Genomic DNA, 22,706 nt, shown 5'->3' on the forward strand with positions numbered 1-22,706 from the left:
TTCGGCGTACCCGCCGCTGAATTGCCGCCGAAACCGCGGGACCGGCTGACCTCCCGCAGGCACGCCGCTGAAGGCAGCCGGACTGCCACCCTCACGGCGACCGGCAGGCCGCCCCCTGTGGCTTGCTGCCCCAGGCATGCGCTTGGTGCGCTGGTGCCTGGAGCCGCCCCTGACACTTTGCACTTACAAGGTGACTTGCAGTGAGGGATGCTTACAACGAATTGGGGACAAAGTGCATTCTTTTGCTCCACGCTGCGGGAGAACTAACTCAAACAAGTCCCGATGCTTCCCTCCCACAGAGACAGGGCCGGCTCCAGGCACCAGCCCACCAAGCTTGTGCTTGGGGCAGCACCTGGAGGGGGGCGGCACGGCGCTCCGGCCGCCGGGGAGAGCGGGGCCACAGCCGGGCTCGCCGCCCTCCCCCCGGCGCTCTGGCCGCCCTCCCCTGCGCCCTCCCCCCGGCCGCCGGGGGGAGAGCAGCGAGCCCCTGCCGGGCTCGCCGCCCTCTCGCCGCCCTGCCCCCGGCGCTCTGGCCGCCGGGGGGAGAGCCGAGCCCCCGCCGGGGCTCACCGCCCTCCTCCCAGGGCTCCGGCCGCCCTCCCCCCCCGGCCCCCTCCCCCTGGCCGCCGGGGGGAGAGCGGAGCCCCCGCCGGGGCTCGCCGCCCTTCCCCCGGGGCTCTGGCTGCCCTCCTCCCCCCCGCAGGGGGGGTGCGGCCGGAGGCTTTTTTGCCTGGGGCGGCAAAAAAGCCAGAGCTGGCCCTGCACAGAGACCCCACAGGGAGGACTCAATGCAGTTAACAACTCTGCAAGGTTTGCCCTTCTGGAGTCAAGGTCACATGGGAGGGGTTTGCAGTCATGCAGAGATGGCATGGCTGCAAGATCCTCTGGGAGAGCACAGCCCAAGTATCAGAATCCTAAGGCAACCCCCATGGCTGGACCTTTCCTCTCCATTTCCATATCTTTTTGGTTATCTCTGCCTGACAAAGCAGACAGGAGCACCTGGCTCGAAGATGTTTTCTTCAGGGTTTCTCAGTCTCCCAGCGCAAGCCATCATGGGTACACTGCAGCCGTCAGCATGCAGGGCCTGAAGCTCTGGAAGTGTATAATGTGCTGGTGTGGCGAAGTATAAGCCTCTACATTGAAAGGAAGGATGGTCATGTAGTTAGGGCACTAGCCTGGCATCCAGGTTTAACCTGGGTTCAATTACCTGTCCTGCCCCAGCTTTCCTGTGTCAACCTTGGGCAGGTCCCTTGGTCTTAGTGCCTCAGTTCCCCATCTACACAATGGAGATAGATTGGGAGTCCCTATTTCACAGGGGTGTTGTGAGGATAAAGTTAACAATGATTGTCAGGTGCTCAGATACTACAAAAACCAGGGCCATTGAACTACCTAAGAAAGAGAACTTCTGTGTTTGTGTCAAGTATGAGGAGCATCCCCTTTCCCCTAAACCTCCTCTTCACTCACAGACATAATACTCATTCCCAAGATGCACCAGGACAGTTACTGAGACGTGTCCTTAGTTAGTTGAGTGAGCACAGAGAATGCATTGATGAAGAAAAGTAGGATTTATTACACTGCATCAGACCATTCATTCAAGTATCCTGCCTTCAGCCACATCCAACACCTGATGCAAAGCTTGCAAGGTGCACCTAATCAACACTGCAATGTTTAGATGGAGAAAAAAAATCCTTCCTGCCCCTCACGGTGATTAGCTTATACTATGAAAGCTGACATTTGGTTGCATTGTTATTGTTACAAGGGCTGTAAATAGTGAGGATGCATTCAAACTTTCAAATCCACTGACAGGACCTAGAGAGATATAGTGAGTTACCCTTGCTCCATCTGTAATATGCTGGTAGTAGTAGCCACCCGCAGAAAGAGCCTTAACTGCACAGCTTTAGCCTGAGGATATGTGAACTGTAAGGGCACATTCATTAATATAACAGAATTGGATGATATTGCCAATACTATACAGTTTCTGTATTCAATGAAACAGAAATTAATTCTTGCACAACAGTTGTCAAAGTAAGACTGCAGCATACACACCAGGAAATGAGATACGCTGTCTCCAGCCCACGCAGTCTAAGCCTGTTGGGGTGCTCTGGGAAAATGGATGCAACTTCAGGGGAAGAATCTCAAAGGCAACTGGAGAAGTTATGGACAGACTCATTCTAGCCTGCAAGAAAGAAAAGGAAAACAAAGGCGACATTAAGCTTATGTACCCAGAAGTACGAATTATGGGCTTCATCCTGAAACATTTCCTTCCAGCTGTAGTGATTGCTAGTGTGAGTAAGATAAGGATTTGCAGGATCAGGTGATTTATAGTTAGGGAGATGGGTCTGTCCCATCAAAAAAAGCCTTTTCTTTAAAATGGAGATTCAAACAGTGATGGAGAGGACAGAGCTTCAAGGTGACAGGGACAGAAGAAAAGGTTAACTGAGCCATGACGCCGTCTTGCACAGACAAAATTTTAATAGGTACCCTGTCATTCTTAACTAGCATCTGTTTTGCCCTAGAAACACATGAAATTATTTCCCTTCTGTTAAACACCTTGTGAAGGAAAAAGAAGAAAAAAGACAAGAGATTTCTTTTGAAAACTGAGCAATATATGGACTATCCCAAATATGGACTAATTCATCCCATGAAATTTTTACCCAATAAAAATTAATCAGAGCCTGTTTTGCCAGTGAAAGCAGCTTTCTCCATGGATAAAAATGGAAGAGGGACATTCACCAAGAGAAAAGGCAGTTTTCACCTGCCCAACCCCCTCCCCCGCAAAAAAATCCTGAAAGGAAAGTTCATTTGCTTTGTTTATTGCTATTGCAAGAAAACCTTTTATTTTTTTGTAACTTTTTCCATAGCAAGACATGTTCTGCCCGATCCATCCCCCACTGCCTTGAAATAGGAACTAACAGCTGTCAACTTGAACTTGGTAATGGAAACAGGATGTGGTAGATTGAGCCATATTAGTCTTAGAATGGGTCCTTTCTTCCCAGTAGAATTCACACTAAAGCTCAGCAATTCAATAGGTGGGGAGGAAACAGACCTGTAGGACCCGGCCATCATGATATGCGGTGAAAGTATGCTGAACTCCGTATAAAATAGCATAAATAGATCTCATGAGATTGAACAAGCAGCCCTTTCGATCAATAGGATGTGGAAATGACCTGCTGGAGCCAGAACACTCGGTCCACTAAGGAGCCAAAGGAATGCTGCAAACTGAGTATCCCTCTACTAGTTCATCAGGGAACACAGATGACATGTACCATGCTACAAATTGATGAAACCCTATCACATTATAGATCATCCAAGATCTTAGCACAATATACAATGTGATCAAAGACACCAAATGCTGGAGTTACTGGAGCACAAGCTAAGTTTGCTTTCATTGCATATTTTTTTCTGTTTCATTTTTATTATTTCTCTATCTCGTATCTCTCGTTGCTGGGCACCGGGTAGAATATTAGTGACTGCAAGTGTAAATGAAATTAATTTGACAGCAGCAGGCCAGAAAGGGTTGGTCTCATGGGTATGGCAAGCCCCCAGCCCACTACCATTACTGTCCTTTTCCTTTACTACTTCTGAGCTTTTCGTAGCAACATAGTCTCAGCCATCACCGAAATAAAGGTCTGGAATACAGAAATCCAGTATTCAAACTAGGATCCTTCTCCTTTCCTGCTAGTACACTGGTCTGTCACCACAAGCATAATCTTTGCTTCCTTGTTCACCTACAATACCGTAAGTAACCAGGGATGTCATGCAGACCTGGCTTCCTGCCAATGGCTTCTTTAAGAAAACTGGTTCTTAGCAAAATGACTATGTTCTTCTGAAAGAAAAAAAGCAAAGCAACCACACTGCTCAGGTAGCTGAAAGCGATACTATTCCGTTCCAGTCCACGGGGTTTACTCTATTGGAATACAGAGAACAGAGCCAATGTTTTCCCACCAATCGCCATCTCCAGTGTAACAGAGTAAATCCTGTGCAAATTAAGCTAAGCAGCATCTGTTTGTTTAGACAATAACAATGAAGCCCCACCGGGGGCACACCCACTTCAAATGACAAGACGGCGCAAAATAGCCAAAGCACAGAAATGCAAATACCAAGCATGATGTCTATGATATTTAGTTGTAAACAGGGTAGAAGGCATTATTGTGCTGTGCACACTACAATTTCTGTTACAGCAGAAGCTATGGGCCAAATACTATACTAACTGCTCCTTAGAAAAATGCAAGCTTTTGCTTCAGCTGGGCGCTTCCTATGCCAGCAAGCAGTTAAATACCCCCCCTAAGGAATTCTATATTTGGAAAAGGCCTTTTACCACATCCCCATCTCTGTGATTCTTAAGATGCACAAGAGAGGCATCTTACCTGGTCCAAGCTCTGCTCCCAAACAACTTGGTTATCCTCCCAGAGTGAACCTGATACAACCACAATGCACGTGATCTGGCTATAATCACAGATCTTAATAGAAGGATACCTCTGTGTGTTAAAGGTGACACATCCTCTTGTACAACATACAATGCACGTTTTTGCACACTTGAACAATTCTCTGGGCCAAAGGCTCTCCCCATTTAACTGACTACTGAAGTTAGTGGGATTGACAATGGTGTAATTTGGGTCTGTATGTGTACATACATTTCCTGTAACATGGGTGCTATATTTTATTTGTTACATTAAGATAGGTTTCCTTGTGTTCTATGTAGAGAGTTTAGCTGGTTAGCAATGTAATGGGAGATTACAGCCTTAAAATGTTCTGCATGTTATTGATGTTGATTGTTAAAACTATAATAATCTTCTTCATTCTGCTGTTTTCAATTGTTGCTTACAAGCCTAAGGGTTTGTCTGCACAGTGGGTAATGTGCTCTATAAGAGTGTGATTTCTAAAGGCACTAACATGTTATGCATCAGTTGGTCTCTGTAGACCCTGCTGGGGTGCACTGAAGGTGCCCTAGCGCGCTTTGATGTAATACTGTTTCAAACGTTAAAGTGCACCAGCAGGGTCTACACAGACCAATTAATTTGCAACACAGTGTGCTCTGGAAATCACACCCCCATAGTGTGCATTATCCCACAGTGTAGACATACCCTAAGTTTCCGTTGTTTCACACATGTAAAATGCATGTGTTTGGCATGAGGCTCTGAGGGGGACACTGACAGGAGTCTACTTAGCAAGGTGAGAGATCAGATTTGCTTTTTCCACTGTTTGTTATTTCCAGTGCAGAATATAAAATGGAATTGTTTGGCATAACCATCCTCTGCTGTCCCATTTCTGGATTCCTCAGAAGTCCAGCAGCAAGAGACTTGGGTTCTGCTGAATTACCCAGAAGCTGTGTTCTACCAGATGCACGTTTGACCGCAGTCAAGTTCAACTGTCAGGGTTTAATGATGTGTTGAAGTAGAGAGGGGAAGAGAGAATGACTAGATGCTGCTAAAACAGCTCCTCCAAAAGAATTCGGAAAACAGATTGGGGGGGGGGGTCACAGATTTGGATTGCCCCTAAAGAATCAGTGGACTACACAGAACTGTGGATTGGACACTGATTTTGCTCTAGTCTTCTGAATATATGATTGCATTAAAATACATCTATAACACTCCAGGCTGCATTGAGAGACCCTGCACTATGTAAATGAATGCAAGTCGGTGGCCAGCCAAAATGAAACCGATTTACCAACAATGGTGTGAATTTCTCTCATTCCACTTCAGGCAGTGTTAACTTCAAAGGCTAGCTGGGACCAGTTAAATGTTAACACTTTAAAACATGAGATTAGCAGATACTCAGCTTGTTATGGGTGATATTTCATTGTAAGTGACAGCTGAGTCCAGCTTCATGTTTGGACTCTGGGGATTTATATAGACTCCCCCCATTCAAGGCAGATCAGTATCTTACTGGACCTGAGCAAAACAAAGACCAACTGTGACAGACTATACACCTGCGTTCACACCCTACTGTAATAATTTTTGTACAAGGTATGTTGTGTGAGGTGTCATTTGAAAACTCAATTTGCTGATCAATAATATCATGGCAAAATCCGTGTGGCAGCATTATATGTGAAGCTATAAACCCAAAGCTGAAATCATGAATAAAAGTATGTTTTCCAGAGAAGTCTGGGGAGTGACCAAACCGTTTCCTCAGAGACAAAGGGCAAGCTGACACCACAGACAGGTGTAAACAAGTGGCCATTCTTTGGCAGAAAGGGGGCAGGGGCAAAAATCTACAATTTAGCAAAGAAACAGCATGGAGTTTCTTCCCACACAGACTGCCTGTCGCCTTGCTCCCAGCTGGAAATATTTTTCAACAGGCAACTGAAACTCTTAACTCCAGAGGCAAACACCCAGGACACCCCATTCTCTCTCCCTGCCCATTTCATTCACTGCACCTGAGGTAAGGTGACCAGACAGCAAATGTGAAAAATCAGGACGGGGGTAGGGGGATAATAGGAGCCTATATAAGAAAAAGACCCAAAAATCGGGACTGTCCCTATAAAATAGGAACATCTGGTCACCCTAATGTCCTGAGGAGATAAAGGAAACAGCTGTTAGACTCTGGGGGAGGGGTCCAGGTCCAAAGGGTTTGGTAAGTAAGATTGCTAATAGCATGTGGTGAGAAAACCGTTTTGAATCTGATATAGTTTGTTAAGTTAGGCACCAGTAAGTGTTTTATGTTTATTTTTCTTGTCACCATTTCTGACTTTTACGGCTCATTACTTGTACGCACTTACAATCTCTCTCTTTGTAGGTAATACACTTGTTTTACTCTTTTATCCAAGCTAGTGCATTCAAGTTAAAGTGTCTGGGTAACTCTGTTTGGGGTAACAAGTTGTGCGCAAATTATTCCCTTAAAGGAATAACGGATTTCTAAGTAGCCCTTATACTTACACAGCTGATTGCAGTTTAAAGATAGCAGCAGAAAAAGAAAGTGGAAAAGTTTAATGGAGACAGTGTTTATTGGTAGCAATAGTTTTCAGCCTAGGGAGCAGATGAGTAGAATGAAGAGCATCTGGGCCTAAAGGGAGAAGTGAAAGATGATGAAATAATTCATCGCCCTTTCTACAAGCTTTAATATTTTAGATGCTGGCTATCATTTGTTGTAGCATTAATTACATTTCCACCACCGTCCACGCTGTCAAGCAATTATTTTTTAACACATTTTACTGCCTTTTGTTTAGAATGAAGTCTATGCAAGTCTGAAAATCATTTTTCCTCTTGAAAACAATCAGTCATTTGCCCAGTATTTTAAACAATGCTGAAAATAACACCATCGTTTTTACTAAAAAACATCAGCAAGGTCACTGTACATCGTATGCCCAGAATGTTGTCTTCTGAGCCAGCAGCATCACTCACTGTCAACAGAACCTGCCCATAGTGAGCCTGAGCCCCCATAAGGTGCTGAGCACCCTCACGGAGCTAAGAGTTTACAGCGTATCATAGGATTGGCCCAATATTTATTAGGACCCAGCTGTGGGAGCACCAGCAGATGAGCTCATGTTGTGTGGGCCTACAGAAATTCGGCATGCTGAGTTCTTGTGAGGAGAGAATGGAGGATAATTTTTCATCAACTCTATTTTTAGAATCAATCTGGCTGTCTTAATCATTTTAAGGTAGATCAAATATAGGGCATAAGGCCCCCAATCTTGCCATTATCCTCCATTCTCTCCTCACAAGAACTGACGGAAATGCTGAATGTTAGGCATTCAAGTAGTCTCACTGACTTCAACGGGACTGCTCATGTGTATGAAGTTAAGCATAGGCTTAAGGGTTTGCGGGATCAAGGCCTAAATTCTCGAAGAGGCTCTCTTTAATACAATGGCAGTCAGAGACATTTTATTAGCATTTCTAAGAGTCTACACAGAGAAAGGGAAATAATAAATGCAGCAAACTCACCAACACACAATCCCTGACAGGAGCTTTTTTATTTGAAAACCTATATCTTCCAAAGCTAGGCCTAAAGTGTTTCCATTTTATTAGCAGAAAGCTGCATACAGATGCCTCCTTTCTGAGCCTACTTTATCTCTCTCAACATATAGGCTAAATTCTGCTCTTGGATACACACACGGCTCTCACTAAAGTTCATGGAAACCTTGGTCTTGCCTCCAAGAGTCGAGCAGTGTTGTCTAAATGAGTCAAAGTGGCAGATGGCCTTTGTCACAATCAGCAATAGCACATTTCCTAAAGACACTATCAATGGGCAATAATCGGAGCAGTTTTCAAACCAACAGTATCAATTTACAGGCTCCCATGGAGAGTTTCTGTCAAGCGTTTCTTGCACTCCTTCCCTCTGGGAATCAATGGGAGTTTTGCCTGAATAAGGAGTGCAGCATTTGACTCAGAAGTTAAGGAACGGGGGGGGAGTGACTCTCTTTGAAGAGATGCAGCAGCCCCCAGGGAATAACACTGCACAGTAACAGATTTCATTAGTGTATTTTTATTGACGTTAGAAGACTGATTTGTTCCTCCCTCCTTCCATCTCCCCGCCCGCCGAGAGAAATATTGGATGCTATCGCTCCCCATCACACACCATGTGACAGAGCAGAAGCTGCACGCTTTTAGCAACAACAGAAGCCTCCTGTCTTCAAGACAGTCACTGGGCTGGTGAGAGTTTAATTTTACATGCTTGGTTGCCACAGACCAGAGGCCCAAAGGGAAGCAGACAGAGCTGCCGCGAGATGCAGCCTGAAGAGAGAAGAAGATGACAGCAGAAAGAAGCAGCCGGAGAGGAGGAGGAGTACAGTGCCAGAGAAGAGAGGAAGGATGGTATCCAATTGCTTACTTTTAACTGGTCCTCTGGGAGGTTCCTCAATTGAATCTCTCTCTCCGACTGCGTCTCCTTCTCTAGATTCCTTTTCCGATATCTCTCCAGCCACATGTCGTCACAGCTGAAGCGCTTGTACAGGGGTTTGAGTCTCTTCCTCTGCGACATCTTCTTGGCTTTTCCATCTGGGGTGAGGAAGGGGAGCATCCAGACTTTGCTCTCAATGCTGGAGAATGGCCGTGGGGACAGCGTGATCTGAGGGGACCTCTTTTTGCGATGCAGAACCCATTTCTCACTGGGCCTCTTTTCAGGTGGCGTTTGACTTTGCTGTTGGGGATCCTGTGTTATAAGCAGCAGGTGAAAACACAGGGTGGTTTTTTATCATGACTGAATGGCAAAGCTCAGTGCCAGGACCCAGAACCACTTGGAGGGCTGAGCCTTTACTTGCGCTCTGGAAGACTGAAATCCCATCCTACCCACCCCACCTCCGCACACAAACCTGAGAGCCTGACCAGTGCAGCAGTGATTGCATCGTATAGAGGGAACTACCAGGGTGTTGCACAGATTTGATTTCTCTCGTTTATTTTAAAGGCCCAGCAGAAGCTTAAAGCTGAAATTGGGTTCCATAAGTGGGAAGGAAGGAAAAACACTGTGGCGTTAAAACAAAAATCACCTAATGGGTCATTTGCTGGCTTTGGAAAAGAGAGTTAATGGGGAAAATGATCAGTGATGTTCTGAGGCTGCCAAAATTTTCCCCTTTTAAAATACCATACAGTAGCTGCCTCACACACTATAGGCCAGATTGGGACAACAAATGATAGCCCACATGCAGGGGAAGGAGACAGTAGAGGAACCTTGACTCACTTAGCCAGGACTGCTCCAGGGCTTTCAGCGTACTGTACCCTGGAGCCGCAGCTTTGCTATCCTTTGATAGAGTGCAACGCAGGTTCCCTTCTGCCCTGAGCGATACCTCCCTCAACCCCCACTAGCCGAATGTGCGGCCTCTGCTCCCTGCGCACAGCCACCAGGGAAGCAATCATCATGTATACTCATGTCACAATCTAGTCCTGTGGTTTATTACAGTAGTGCTACCAGTAGGATTTAGGTCACTGTGTGCGTGCAATATTGCTTATAAAGGTGTCTCTGGAAATGCAGTCATGCCCTGGCTTGCCTGTCTGTGCTTTCCCCACAGCTAAGGTACTTAGCTATGAAAGGTATAAGAACCCCCTGGATGTCTGCTGGTCTGACACATGAGCCCAGTGCTTCTGACGTGGCACTTCATGTTATCAATGTTACTTGCCTGACATTTAGCTGAGGAATTAGGAAGTTGGGGGGATTGCATAGGTTTTGGGTTCATTCCCTTTCCTTTTCCATGTGCTGCTGCGTGCACACAACCCCCCCCCCCCAGCTTTTACACAGGAACTATTTGAAAATGGAGATATCACAAGGCATTTCACCATTAATCCACGTCGTATTGATGGAAGTTTGATAATATGTAAGGTAAGAGATCAGAGACACTAGGGCAGGAATCATCTCAGAGCAAAGGAGGTGAAGTACATCCTCCATGTCAGGGAGGGTTGATTTCTAGAGTGACTGGGGTCTCCCTGCTATCCCCCAGTTTGTTTGAAGAACTCAAGTATGACAAACTTTTTTAAAAAAATAGTAATTTTCCATCTGTTCTTAAACCAGGTCCCACATAAATAGCGCTGTGCCAGCTCAGTTCTCGCTTGCAAGTGGCGTGATGCCACAGCCTGGCAACAGTATACATCCTTACCAACACCAATGGGAATGCAGAGAGGGAAGTGTCTGCCTGAAATACATGAGGCCCTGACCCCAGTGTCTCAAGGAAGGGCCGCAGAGGGGATGGATTGGGACTGCCTTTTATTGCCTGCTGAGAACACAGTTACATAAATAAGTGAAAGCATGTCAAAAACAATCAGATTGATTAAGTCACTCTAAGGCCCATCTAATGTGATACTCTGGCCTCAGGGCAAACTATCAGCAGTGCAGAACTGGGTCACTCTATACTTTCAGCATAAACTTTTCTGTCTTAGAAACAAGTTTGAAATTGTTAACAATTTTTGAGGGGAAGTTGGGGGTTTTAGGGGGATGGGGTTTTTTGTTTTTTTTTTACACAAGAATTCTACATTTATCCATCTGTCTAGCCATCCCTCCAGTTATACCACCCACTAATCAGTTACGGGGGAACGGGGGATGGGGCGGAGTAGTCTTTTAATCTATTGTGGACTGTATTTTCTGACATTTTTATATAGCAACAGATGTCCAGAAGTATAGTCCTGAATATATATTTAATTGGCAAACCCATATTGGAGAGACTTAATTCTATTATTTTATTACAATATATATGTCATTAACATTTACTTTGTTCAACACCTGTCTTGGATATTCAGAGTTCCCCTGTGAAAATCACCCTGCATGTTGAACCCCCTTAGCAATAATGCAGGGTTCAGGGCTACCCTCATTTCACAATGTCCCAAATCAAACCACAGTGCCTAAAATAAATCTACCTTGGTAGCAGTCAAAGGTCCTATGTACTTTCATGTGTCAGAATTCATATCTTGGAAGCTAGGACAGTTACTTTAATTTCTTTAAAACAATATAACTCCACCTATTCATATTCTGCAGTATGAAGAACAGCCACCAAAGGGAGGACTAAAACTGCTCCAAACCATCCAAACCATGGCCTGGGAGCAATTTTAATTTCCATACTTCCCTTTCAATTATTTAATTAAGCCCCAGTTTTAAGTAATTATTTATTTGCTCCTAATGGTTGGATTTCAGAGTTTAGGCTCACACAGTCAAGGCTTTACATGCCTTCTCTCTCCATCCCAACTAGATGATCTTTGGGATCGTTTACCAGTGCTTTTGTTCAGCCTCCAAAAGGCTCTCATCTGTTGGCAATGTGTGTTAACAGCCCCTTAGAGACTGTTTCTTGAGTCAGCTATTTAAATGTTTTGGAGAGATGTGGATTTACCCTTATTTGCGGAGTGCTCGGAGATCCTTCTGTTACCTGAAACATATTGTATTTATTACACATTTTGTGTGAAGGAATTTATGCTTGTGAAAACAAGGGTCCTACAATACCAGCTAGAGTAAGGCATAGAGTACTTGGGGATGTGCAAATTCCCACACACTGCTCTTCCAGTACTGTGCCCCTCGTTGTGACATGTGACCAGCCTCCTTTCTCAATTTCCAGGCAGCATTAGCAGCAAAATCTTGCAGTTGTTCAAACACAAATGAAATGTCCCCTGGGAGGAGGCCAGGCAAACTCATTTTTATACATCTCAAACTCCGATTTTGAACTGGCACAGCAGCAGAGAAAGATCAATGCTTAGATCAGCATGCACCCACACAAGGGCCAGCAAGAGTCCTTTGCAAGGAGTCACTTGCTGAGATGGGATTGACACAACAAACCCTTGGTTACAGAGCGGATCAACAAGTTTTAGACTCAGAACGGTGTGCGCGCACATTGGTCAGTGCAGGTGGACACGACAGGAAATCTCACATCTAAACCCTTAGTGATGCTGGTGCTGAAAATACTGTTCAACAAAATCACGTTGCTTTTTTCTTAAACAACACCGAGTTGTAGCAACTCCTCTCAGCCTCAGCATAACTGTAAGATGAAGCTCACCCACACCAGCTTCTGAACACCCTGCTCCAAAGCATTGCACGGGAGGATCTAGTGCAAGCATTCTCCTGTATGCTCTTTGCTTTGCCAACGAGGGAAACCAAACAGGTGATTAGGAACCAATGGAAACACAAGAATTGCACTTGCATTGGCTCCAAACTGTTTCAATAGAAACCCCTTCTTCTGTCCCTATTGGAAATATATTCTTCACTTTGAGGCCCATTCTCCAGCCATTATGAACCTCTCTCATTACCAGTATTAGAATTATCCACACACATCAGCTGGAGATACAGCCCATATTTATTTTCTTTTTGCTGCAGGGGTGGCAGAGGAGTGTCCATATGGAGTATTTAAAGAGAAGCCATAGTGACAGTAAAATCCTTGTGGTATTCTGAGTGATAGCAGCTTACTGTCTAAAATAAGATTTCTCTTCTTTTTGCTCTTGTTAGCCTGCAAAAGTAACACAGCTAACAGTGAGTCGATTTCTATTTTGCCTTATGAATCAATAGAATTGTTTACTAGGTGCCAATTACAGGGACCAGTTTTGCCTTGAAGACCTGACTGAAGACAATGGCTTAGCATGGGTGTAACAGAGGGTATTATTTGGTTTGTGCAATTTGTAAAATGCATGAGCCAGAAAGAACCCAGCGGGACTTTTAAACTCCAGGGTAAGTTTTCAGCACTGGCAGTTAGAAAACCCTGATCTTTTTACTTGTAAGAGGAGTAAATTCTAATCTAAAGTCATTGAGAGGCAATAAATATAGAGAATCATGATGCCAATTTCACAGAGTCACCATTTGCAGTAAAGCTTCACTTTAAGGGAATGTAAATAAGCTTAGATGCAAAGAGGCATCTCCCACTGTTCACTAGGAACAATCACTAGCGTTGAACTATTGTATTTACACAAAGATATGTTTATCCTAAAACCTAACTAATTTGCTCATTTTCTATTAACGGAATACCACTCTTGGCATTTGGGATTCCTTAACCCCATCAGAAGAGCACTGCAAAGCAAACCAAAACTAAGTCTGATAATTCTTACAGAGCAACTCACCTCATCTCTGAGTATATCACTAACTGAAGAAGCAGTGTTTAAGCTGATCTGTGACTGGCTGCTTATCCCACTGTCTTCTCTCAGGTATTCATTGTCCAATGAGTGCACAGAAAGCAAGAGAGTACCCCTGGGCTTCAGTGTCTTTGGCCTCTCGGGTGCCTCTAAATTGCTGTCGATAACAGAGCTGTTCCCAAGAGAAATCATGGAAGTGGCACTTATTCTCCCGGGATAACGGAAACTCTTGCGTTGAGAGCCAGGTCTTGGACTTTGTGGTTTAGGGCTCATGGGCCGACAAGGCATGTCTTTACCTTCATATGTCGATAACTGGGGGCAAGAGGGGCTTAGCTGAGTAAACGGTGATTGCAGGTCACTGGGGCTAAAGGGAGATCTCAGCCAGTATTCCTCAGAAGTATCTGAGCTGTTGACCATTGTTTCCTGCTGCTCAGCATAGTCTGGGTATTCTGGACATTTGATAGTCAGATCATAGGATAGTACTCTTTTTCTTCTCATATCTATAGGTGTAGAGACCTCAATGGATTCCACAGAGGTGTCAGAATGGTTGGCATCCGTGGAAGTGGCATTAAACTCATATGAGCTCAAATATGCTTGTCCATTAGAGCTCTCCTGCTTCTCTGTGGATGTTCTTCGTGTAACATTACCAGGACCTTGCTGGTGGCCCCTGGTTGTTTTAAGACTCTCCTGTGATGGTGATAAACTTGCTAAGGTTGGCTTTTTCAGTCCATCAGCCTCCCTGCTTTTCAGAAATGCTTTCCAGGAGCTTTGGCGAAGCTTGGCTTTCTCCTTTTCATGTTTCAGTGATCCTTTGGGACTCTGTTCAGGATTTTCCTTTTCCAGGGATTTGGATTCAAAGAAACTTGAGAAGGATTTATGCGCCAAGGCCAGTCTTGTCCTGAATTTTTTACCCTCTGGGTTTTTGTTTCTTTTATACTCATTCTCACTCAGGGATTTCCTCACCCCAGAATACTGTGGCACTTCACTGTCATTATTTTCAACTGATTCTAAGACTTGTGCTTCAGAGTGTTTGACATTCAACGAGGGGGAAGTAGAATTTGTGTCTATGTTGTCCATCAGTATCCGACCAGAGCCAGAAGCCTTCCTCAGGCTGATTCTGCTGAACAATCCAGCAGGTCTTTCATAAAATAAGTCGTCATCATCAGAATATTCAGAGGTGTAGCTTTCCTTTCTTTGGAAGGCAGAACTGGGTGAACTGCTTTTAAAAGACTGCAAGCTTTCTGTGTCTTCATCCTCTTTCCCAGCATCAAGTTCTTCTGTCTTTGTCTTGCTGCCAAAGAAGCTGCTGCTACCTTGCTTTTCAGCAGCCGCTGTCTTGGTTTTCTTGAAAGATGCCATTTTTGAGAACACTAAAAACTTGGAAGGTTTCCCAGTCTTGGTCTGCTTCTGCACAGCTTTATAGAGACTGCTGTTACTCCCCAAGAAATGGAACGAATTCTCATCCATCTCCTCACTGTTAGCACTGCTAGTGCTTACATTATCTAGACCCAGGGCAGAGGCCTCTTGGCTCTCCGTTTTCACTATACAGTTAAAGGCATCGGTCTCATTTGGATTCTGTTCATTGTCTTTGCTAAGGCTCGCCAGCTCCTCCACAGTAGAGCCCAGCTTTAGTTCTCTGCTGGGAGAATCTTCACCAATGCCTATTTGTTCCTTCGAAATATTACAGCTTTCAGTTTCTTTCTTTTCTAGCCTGTGTACGCAAGAGATGATGCTCCCGAAGGTGTCACCATCAGCACCATCTCCCTGACACAGGCCACTAATCCTGTTCTTTTCCAGTGCTGTTGCGCTAGTTCCACATATATCTTGCTCTAGGCCTTGACTTGTATTGAACTCATTTTCCTCAGTCACTTTGCTGCCTCTTGTTTCAAAGAGTGATTTTTTTAGCAGCTCTGTTTCTGACTGCACCCCAGCATTAGTTCTGCAGGGCTCTACCTGAGAGATTCCCCCAATAGTTATGCCAGGTGATTTCAAATGTGCTCCAATGCATGCATCTGCCTTTTCTTTCGAGGGAACGGTAGCATCTTCCAAGTGTAAATTAGCCCCACTGTATTCATTTTTTATAGTGGTTACCGGGAAGACACTGCAGCTGAGTTTTAAAGACAAATCTGGATCTGTTCTCTCCACTTGCTGCTGCACAATTTCTGATTCTTCTTGCCCTGTGCTTCCAGCAGCGGTCACCTCTTCATTGCCAGAGATGGGCTGTATGGGCAGAGTTTGCTCTTCAAGGCTGGAATATGCATTCAGATCTCTCTGTGATTCATTGGGTTCTTTGCTGGCAACGGGATGAGACCCCAAATCCTCATTGGCTAGTTCTCCTAACGTTCCAGTTATTATTCCAGCAGGACGGTCATCGTTCAGCATCTTGGACTGCAAGCCCTTCTCCTCCACAGATATTATAATCAGAGCAGGTTTTAACTCTGAGAGCTTCATCAACTTTTTCCCCTGGTGCATGTAATGTGGTTTGGTAGCTATTTCAACAGAACAGGCATCAACACCATCATTCTCATCCTTTTTTCCTGCATCAGCGAGATGTCCATTTGTTGTTACAAGCTCAGAGTGACCCTGTAAGGCACTGTTTTTGCAATTCAGGTTTTGCAGCATCGAAACGTCCTGCTCTCCTGCAATGTCTTGGCCACCAGAGTTCAGTGTAGCCTCCAGGGATTTCCAACCCAAATTCAGTTCAGAAGAATCCTCTGAATCTCTTTCTTCCACACAAGCCTCAGTACTTGGTGATTCAGGGCCGCTCTCCTCCAAGTTGTTCAGCTGTGTTTTACCAGCTGGGCCATAGTTTGCTAAATAGTTATCACCTTTGTTTTCTGCAACGGCAGAAACACCTACAAGACAAGTTGCTTGGTCCTCACTGATGCCAGATTCAGAGTTAATGCTGTGAGAGAACCCGTGCACTTTGAAACCCCTCTCAGATTTGCATTTAGCTTTTCTTACCTCTCCTTCAGCATTTACGCTCATTGGCTCTGAAGCCAAGGCAGAGGGGGTCTCCCTTTCTATTGAATCCCACTCAGAGGTATCTCTCAGTTGGAGCTGTGCTGAAGATAAGCCATCAGCACACATGTCTGCTTCTGTGTTAAGGCCACATGTCTCTGATTCAGTGTGCAAATTAGCTTCAGCACTTTGCTGGGAGCCCGCTGGATGAGATAGCTGACTGTTATTTGAGTCTAGGCAGGTATTAAGAAGTGATCCTTTTATGCCAAATTTCCCCTCCACTTTTATTGCTTTTTCAGAGCTCCCACCAACCCTTTCTATGTTTTTCCAGGTGTACTCAAAACCCAATCCTTCAAGATGTATCCTGGAACATGACAATCTTAATTTATCTGTAAGCTGAATGCAGTTACCTAAGTAGTCTCTCTCGCCCCCGGCATTTATGTTTTCAGGTGCACTGTGCCATGTTTTACTTTCTTTGATCTCTGGCCTCATGTGTGGAAGCTGAAATTTGGATTTTAGGCAGGGCTGGTAGAAGAGTGAATCCGTTTTAAGGGTGGCCCCTGGAGTTCTGTTTCTTGTCTTTGTAGCTGTAGTTTCCTCATTGTTAACTGAGTTCCTCTGACTGCATTTTATGTTGGATCTAGAATCTAGTTCATAGTGAAATTCAAATGCCTCAGAGTTTCTTTTACTGTCAGTTCTATTTGTTTCAAAATTAATATTAGGCAAACTATGGCTTGATCCTACATCTGGCTGCAAAGGAAATTGCTGAGTCTTGGGAAAAGTCAAACAGCTTTCAGAGTTTGCTTTCAGACAAGCAATGCTTAATCCTGCTGGACTTTTTTTACTCTTTGCAATAGCATCTTCAGCTGGTTCTGAGCTGGCACAGGATTGCACTTTATTGTTTTCAGACTTTGCTTCACCTTGCAATCCATCCACTACCAATTTAGTCTCTGTCTTAGATATAGTGTCCTCTCCACTAGTGCCAGACCCAGTATTGGAGGGTTCACTAGTTAATATTAGTTCTTCGTCTTCTTCTCTTCTCGATTTTGTAGTCTGTATCCAAAATTCACTTTTACTTGGTGCTACTTTTAAATCAGAAGACAACTCCAATTGTGCCTTTTGACTCAACTCCAGTTGGCTCATGCAATGAAGTTTATGAGAGGGTATTTCTGCATTGGTATCAGGAAAAGTATGGCATGGTTCTTTTTTTTCAGCAGAAAGGCAGTTTGAACTTAAGCAAGTTTCTCCACTTATGTCACTGGCAACAGACTCTGTGTCTGACACACTTTCATAAGGCTCAGTCTTTATGTCAGACAAGGATTCACTCTGATGAGATTGGGTCTCAAAATAATCTTCATCTGTTTCCTGGCTTGACCCACGTATCTCCAACTCTACCGTGCTTGGGGCAGAAGAACTCTGGTCATCTTCAAACTGTCCTTCAGTGATGTAGTTTTCAGTTGGCTCTGGGGTCTACAATAAAAAGACCAAAATTAGTCAAGAATGAATTCAGCAGCTGAGTATCAGAGAGAAAGATGTTTCTCTCTATGATATTTCTAGAAAGAAATAATGTGTTGGGATTTAAACACAATAAAGATACATGCAATACAGGATATACCCCTTTCCTCAGCGATTATAGCGGATGTTTGCACAGGGTTGGACTTGATGCCCTTATGTCTTTACTATAAACTATTTTTAATAATATAGCATCCAAAATGTGGCAGAAGCTCCAAAGACTTATGATCATTTGCACCCTTCCAATACAAAGGCACTTTTCACATTTTACATAAATCAAATTAACATCATTCCTTCCATGTAAAAACTATTAGTGAATCCACCTCTGAATCTCAGCAGAGATTTACTGCACAAACCAGGGGCATAGATATTACTATCCAATTCTGTAACCAGTGCTTCATGTGGGTGGGGCTGAGGGTAGGATTGCAGACCTGGCTTTTTTTAAAAAAAATCATGCCAAAGCACTTTAAGCACTGTCTTACCAAAGCTGATGCTCCAAGATGATCAGAGACCCCCCTACTTTTTTCAGCCCACTTTTAATACTCTTTAGAACACAGTGTCATTAGTTGTTTGGACACGGGTGTGAACCAAGTTTGAAAGTGATGTTTGAACTCAGTTTAGGGAGAGACCAAGAGTCATCAGCACATCAAGTACTGGATCAAGCCCAGCTCAGCTGCTTACAGGAAGAGAGATTAAAACAACACTGTCAACCTCAGGGATAAGTCTTTGTCCTAAATGAGCCTGCTTAAAGGGCCAACTATCAGAGGTCTCGTCTTTTTCCGTTTTTTACCATCAGAATGCAAGCTGAAACTTCCCCAAGCTTAAAGGAAGAGAGCCAATCCTGATAAAGCTGGATGAGGGGAAAATGTTAGCTAACATCCACTGCCATCACTGGATATAGCTGCATCCAAAGATTCTACATGGTTGAGACTGATCAAGGTACTCAACTGGTTTCAGACTCAGATATCTATGTATGTACATCAACAAATTAAGCTCTATATAATCTGTATCCTGTTAACTCTCACACAGCACACCTGTGAGGTAGAAAGCTCTCTAGGTTCTTATACCTCAGACCTTTCCTGGGAAAACAGAGGCAAGAAGAGGTGGGGACCTGTCTAAGACAAAACAGAAGGTGAATAGCAGAGGTGCAATTAGAACTCAGGACCCTAGTCAATACAGCTTTGAGCAATGCCCACAGCTGCTCCATTCTCTCAGGGGCACAACTCAATGGAAGCCCTAGAGAAGAACCAAATTAAAAAAACAGAGCAAATACCAGGGTTTCTGAGCCCTGCTACCACAATACAGAGATTAAGCTGGGTTAAGGACAGAGCTGGAGGTTAACTGAGGAAGCTAGTAAAATGGGGTTATTTGGCAGAGGAAGAAGATCCTTGTCTGAACAGACTGGAACCTGATGAAAATATGGCTAGAGGAGATGGGAGGAGGTTTGTGTCATTTTTTAACAATATTTCTTAAGCACCTGTTCACCATTTTTCTCTATTCACTATTGTGCTGGGATGGATAATAGATCTGATTTTGAGCACTCAAAAGTACATCGCTGAGGAACTTAAGCATAAAACATGTTGCCTTCCCTGGGCAGCAAAGATAAAAACAAAGTCCATAATGGGAGGAGGGTCACTGCTTCAAACTGAGTTCAAGCACCCCTTTCGCACAATGAAGCCAGCTCCAACCAAATCGCACAAGTCATGTAATCTACAGAACAGTGCATCCTTCCCTGCATATAATCAATGAAACACACAATTTAGGTCTTTCAATAATGTCAAGCCCTGCCATTAACAGGATAGAAATGACCAGCATTACAACTGTACAGGCTCACATGTCACATGCTGATCAATGGTGCGGCCGGCTATCAGGAACAGTTGGCTCACACGGCAATGAATACAGGAGCAGCTGCTCAGCATTAGCAAAGCTGAATCTCAAATGATGCACTAAACAAATTTACAGATGGCACTGAGATAAGCTACGAACTATTCAAGCAAGTGGGGTCTGAGTAATGAGGACACCTGATAGTCCTGAGAATAATTATGAATTAAATTACACCAAAATTAGGACACAGATTTATTAGAGGCCATCTACATGACAAATACAGATGTGCCAGTGTATCCCGATTTTGGTTTTGATGTTTATGGGCCTTATTCAATATGCTCCAAGGTCGACAAGGGCCCATCTGTTGACTTCAATCCACATACTGAATGAGGAAGAGAGTTCCAGATACCAAGGGCATGGATTACTGTTTTCATTCATAGTTCTTGGGAGAGTCCCAAAATTGCATGGCCTGTGCTGTGTCCCACAAGGCTGTTGATTGGGACTGCTGAAGTTCAGATTTTAGCTGGCAGCCACTTTGTGGTGCAGCAGCCACCCCCGCAACACATGAGAGCAGGCCCAGAACTGCTGCCTTTTACCCTGGACTTTCATGGGGCAGCAGCATTTCCTGTGGTGATGAGGAAAGGAAGACAGATTGGGGCAAGTATAATCTGGTGGGCTTCATTCACCAGCTCTGTTATGCATGCACCAGCACGAACATCCACACAGCAATTATATGCAAATATGCAAATAAACAAATATTTATGTAAATACCTCAACAGCAAGTATTCTATTCTACATAGGTTCTTATACCACCCCATCACTGTAGAATCTGAGTGCATTCCAGTGGTGCATTAATCTATGTGATTAACATGTATCACACGTGGTTTGTTCTCTCTCTCCTCCTCTTCTCAGGGAGAGAACTGTATATAGAGTGGAGGGGCATGCTTTGATAAGGCTTTGGAAATGTATTTATTTTACTATGTATATGCTATGTGTTTATATTGGAGAAGTGTGCCTTGCACTTGGAACAGAATGTGGTGAGGTTTCTAATGGCCCTTAGTTCCTGTGGTGAGCACATGTTCCTCCCCTTGCCGTGACAATCCCAAGCAACAGGTTTGAGAACTGACCACACAAGCCATGTAGCACTACTCCTCATACAACGAGCTGATCAACAGTGAGTTAGGATGCCAGTGAATTCAATAGGACCAGGTGTTTCAGGATTCAAATGATGCTTCCAAATCGGGCCCAGAGGGCTCCTTATTGAAATTCTAAGGACAGAATTTGGCCCTAAGCATTTATGCGTAATGTGAAAATAGAGAAGCAATGTAAAGACAAGGGTATGGAAAAAATATGCAAGACTCATGGTTAGAACCACATTGTGACACTGTTTGACACTGGTCTTTCCTGAAAATAACCTGTAGCAGCAGCACAGCTAGTCCCTTGGCTTGCAAAAGGTTTACACACCTGACCTGGTGTGAAGTGCATTATTTTCTCATTTCCGTTAGTATCAGAAACTCAACAGACATTCCTCCTATTGGTGAAGATGCATCAACCAGACAAGCAATGGTAAACTTGTGAGCTGCAGCCAGAGGAAAAGAAAAAACTAGCAAGCTTTGAAGGTGGGGGATAAACTGTGGTGAAATAGCTACCTAGCATCAAAAAAAGAAATAGCAGTAAAATAGCATGCACTAAGGGGCAAGCGACAGTAAATTAGCGACACTCTGAAGGGCAGGGGCATACATTCACAGGTTGAAAAAGTGGATACAGTGAAAATAAGATAGCTTCGTAGGAAAGAGGAAAGAAGATGCCTCATAGGGAGATAGTCGGCTCATTGACCTGTACGTAGTGGTGGGACTTGCTAAAGCGCCACATGTATCCAGCCAATAGGAAAAGGTTCTCAAGGCGGCTCATCCGCTCAGTTTGACGAGACATATTATCAAGAGTGCAAAGACTAGAAGCAATTTAAAGCTTTTGCATGTCCAGTGCTAGAGCTAGGAAAATATTTTCAGTGTAAACTTTTGTTCACTGAAAAATGCAGATTCGAGTCAACTCAAGTGTCTCACCAAACCATGTCAAATTTGCCAAGTTGTTTCAGTCCAAAAAAAAAAATTCCAAAACAAGTCAAAATGTTTCAACCTTTTCTATATACAACATGTTGACTTTTTTATTCGAAACTACTTTTTGTTTCAAATTTTACTTCTAAAAAAATTAATAAAATTTAAGTAAAAATAATCTCAAACACTAAACTAAATATTTCATTTCAGGTTGAAAAGAATGTTATGTTTGACCCAAAATTAATTTTTTATAAACTGTTAGTTCACAAAAAATACTAAAAAATTTAATTTCCTGTTAACCCTAAACTCTTTGTTTTTGTTTTTCTAGTTTTCATTTCAGCCACCGAACCAAAAAATCAGTTATTCACATAGCTCCATCCAAAACATTCACTGGTTACTAGCAATAAAATGTTACCTTTTAGTGACATTCTGCAAGGAAAACACAGGATACAATTGCTGATTGCATTTTAAGATGCAAGAATCATGCTGCTTAATTGTTCCCCTTTTGAAGCAAGTTATATTCATTCTCACTAAAAGCTTCATTTAAACTAGAGCATACTAGTTCAAAGAAAGTTATTTTGGTTTCAGGACGCCTTCAGGGAGCATCCAGGAACAGGAGAATGTTTCTGCAGTGTTTGAGGAACATTTGCCAAATGGGTTTTGAGTGACAGGTCATGGCAAAAAATGGACTGATTGAAAGTTATCAAAGGGGTAGCCGTGTTAGTCTGGATCTGTAAAAGCAGCAAAGAGTCCTGTGGCACCTTATAGACTAACAGACGTATAGGAGCATGAGCTTTCGTGGGTGAATACCCACTTCTTCAGATGCATGCCACCTTATAGACTAACAGACGTATAGGAGCATGAGCTTTCGTGGGTGAATACCCACTTCTTC

General features: G+C 43.8%; 1 protein-coding gene across 1 annotated transcript in view; it reads right to left on the minus strand.

The window, feature by feature from the left end:
* The window catches only part of ARHGEF4 (Rho guanine nucleotide exchange factor 4), a 180,203-nt gene extending 166,452 nt beyond the window's left edge, over positions 1-13,751 (minus strand). Inside the window, exons 1-3 of the mRNA XM_024216838.3 lie at positions 13,452-13,751; positions 8,767-9,087; positions 2,047-2,176 (exon numbers count right to left, since the gene is read on the minus strand). Coding sequence (XP_024072606.1) covers positions 2,047-2,176; positions 8,767-9,087; positions 13,452-13,751 — 751 coding nt within the window. The remainder of the gene's footprint in view (positions 1-2,046; positions 2,177-8,766; positions 9,088-13,451) is intronic.
* Positions 13,752-22,706: the final 8,955 nt, after the last annotated feature.

The sequence above is a fragment of the Terrapene carolina genome, unplaced genomic scaffold (assembly GCF_002925995.2).
Source record: "Terrapene carolina triunguis isolate 2854851 unplaced genomic scaffold, T_m_triunguis-2.0 Scaffold88, whole genome shotgun sequence".
Lineage (NCBI taxonomy): Eukaryota > Metazoa > Chordata > Testudines > Emydidae > Terrapene > Terrapene triunguis.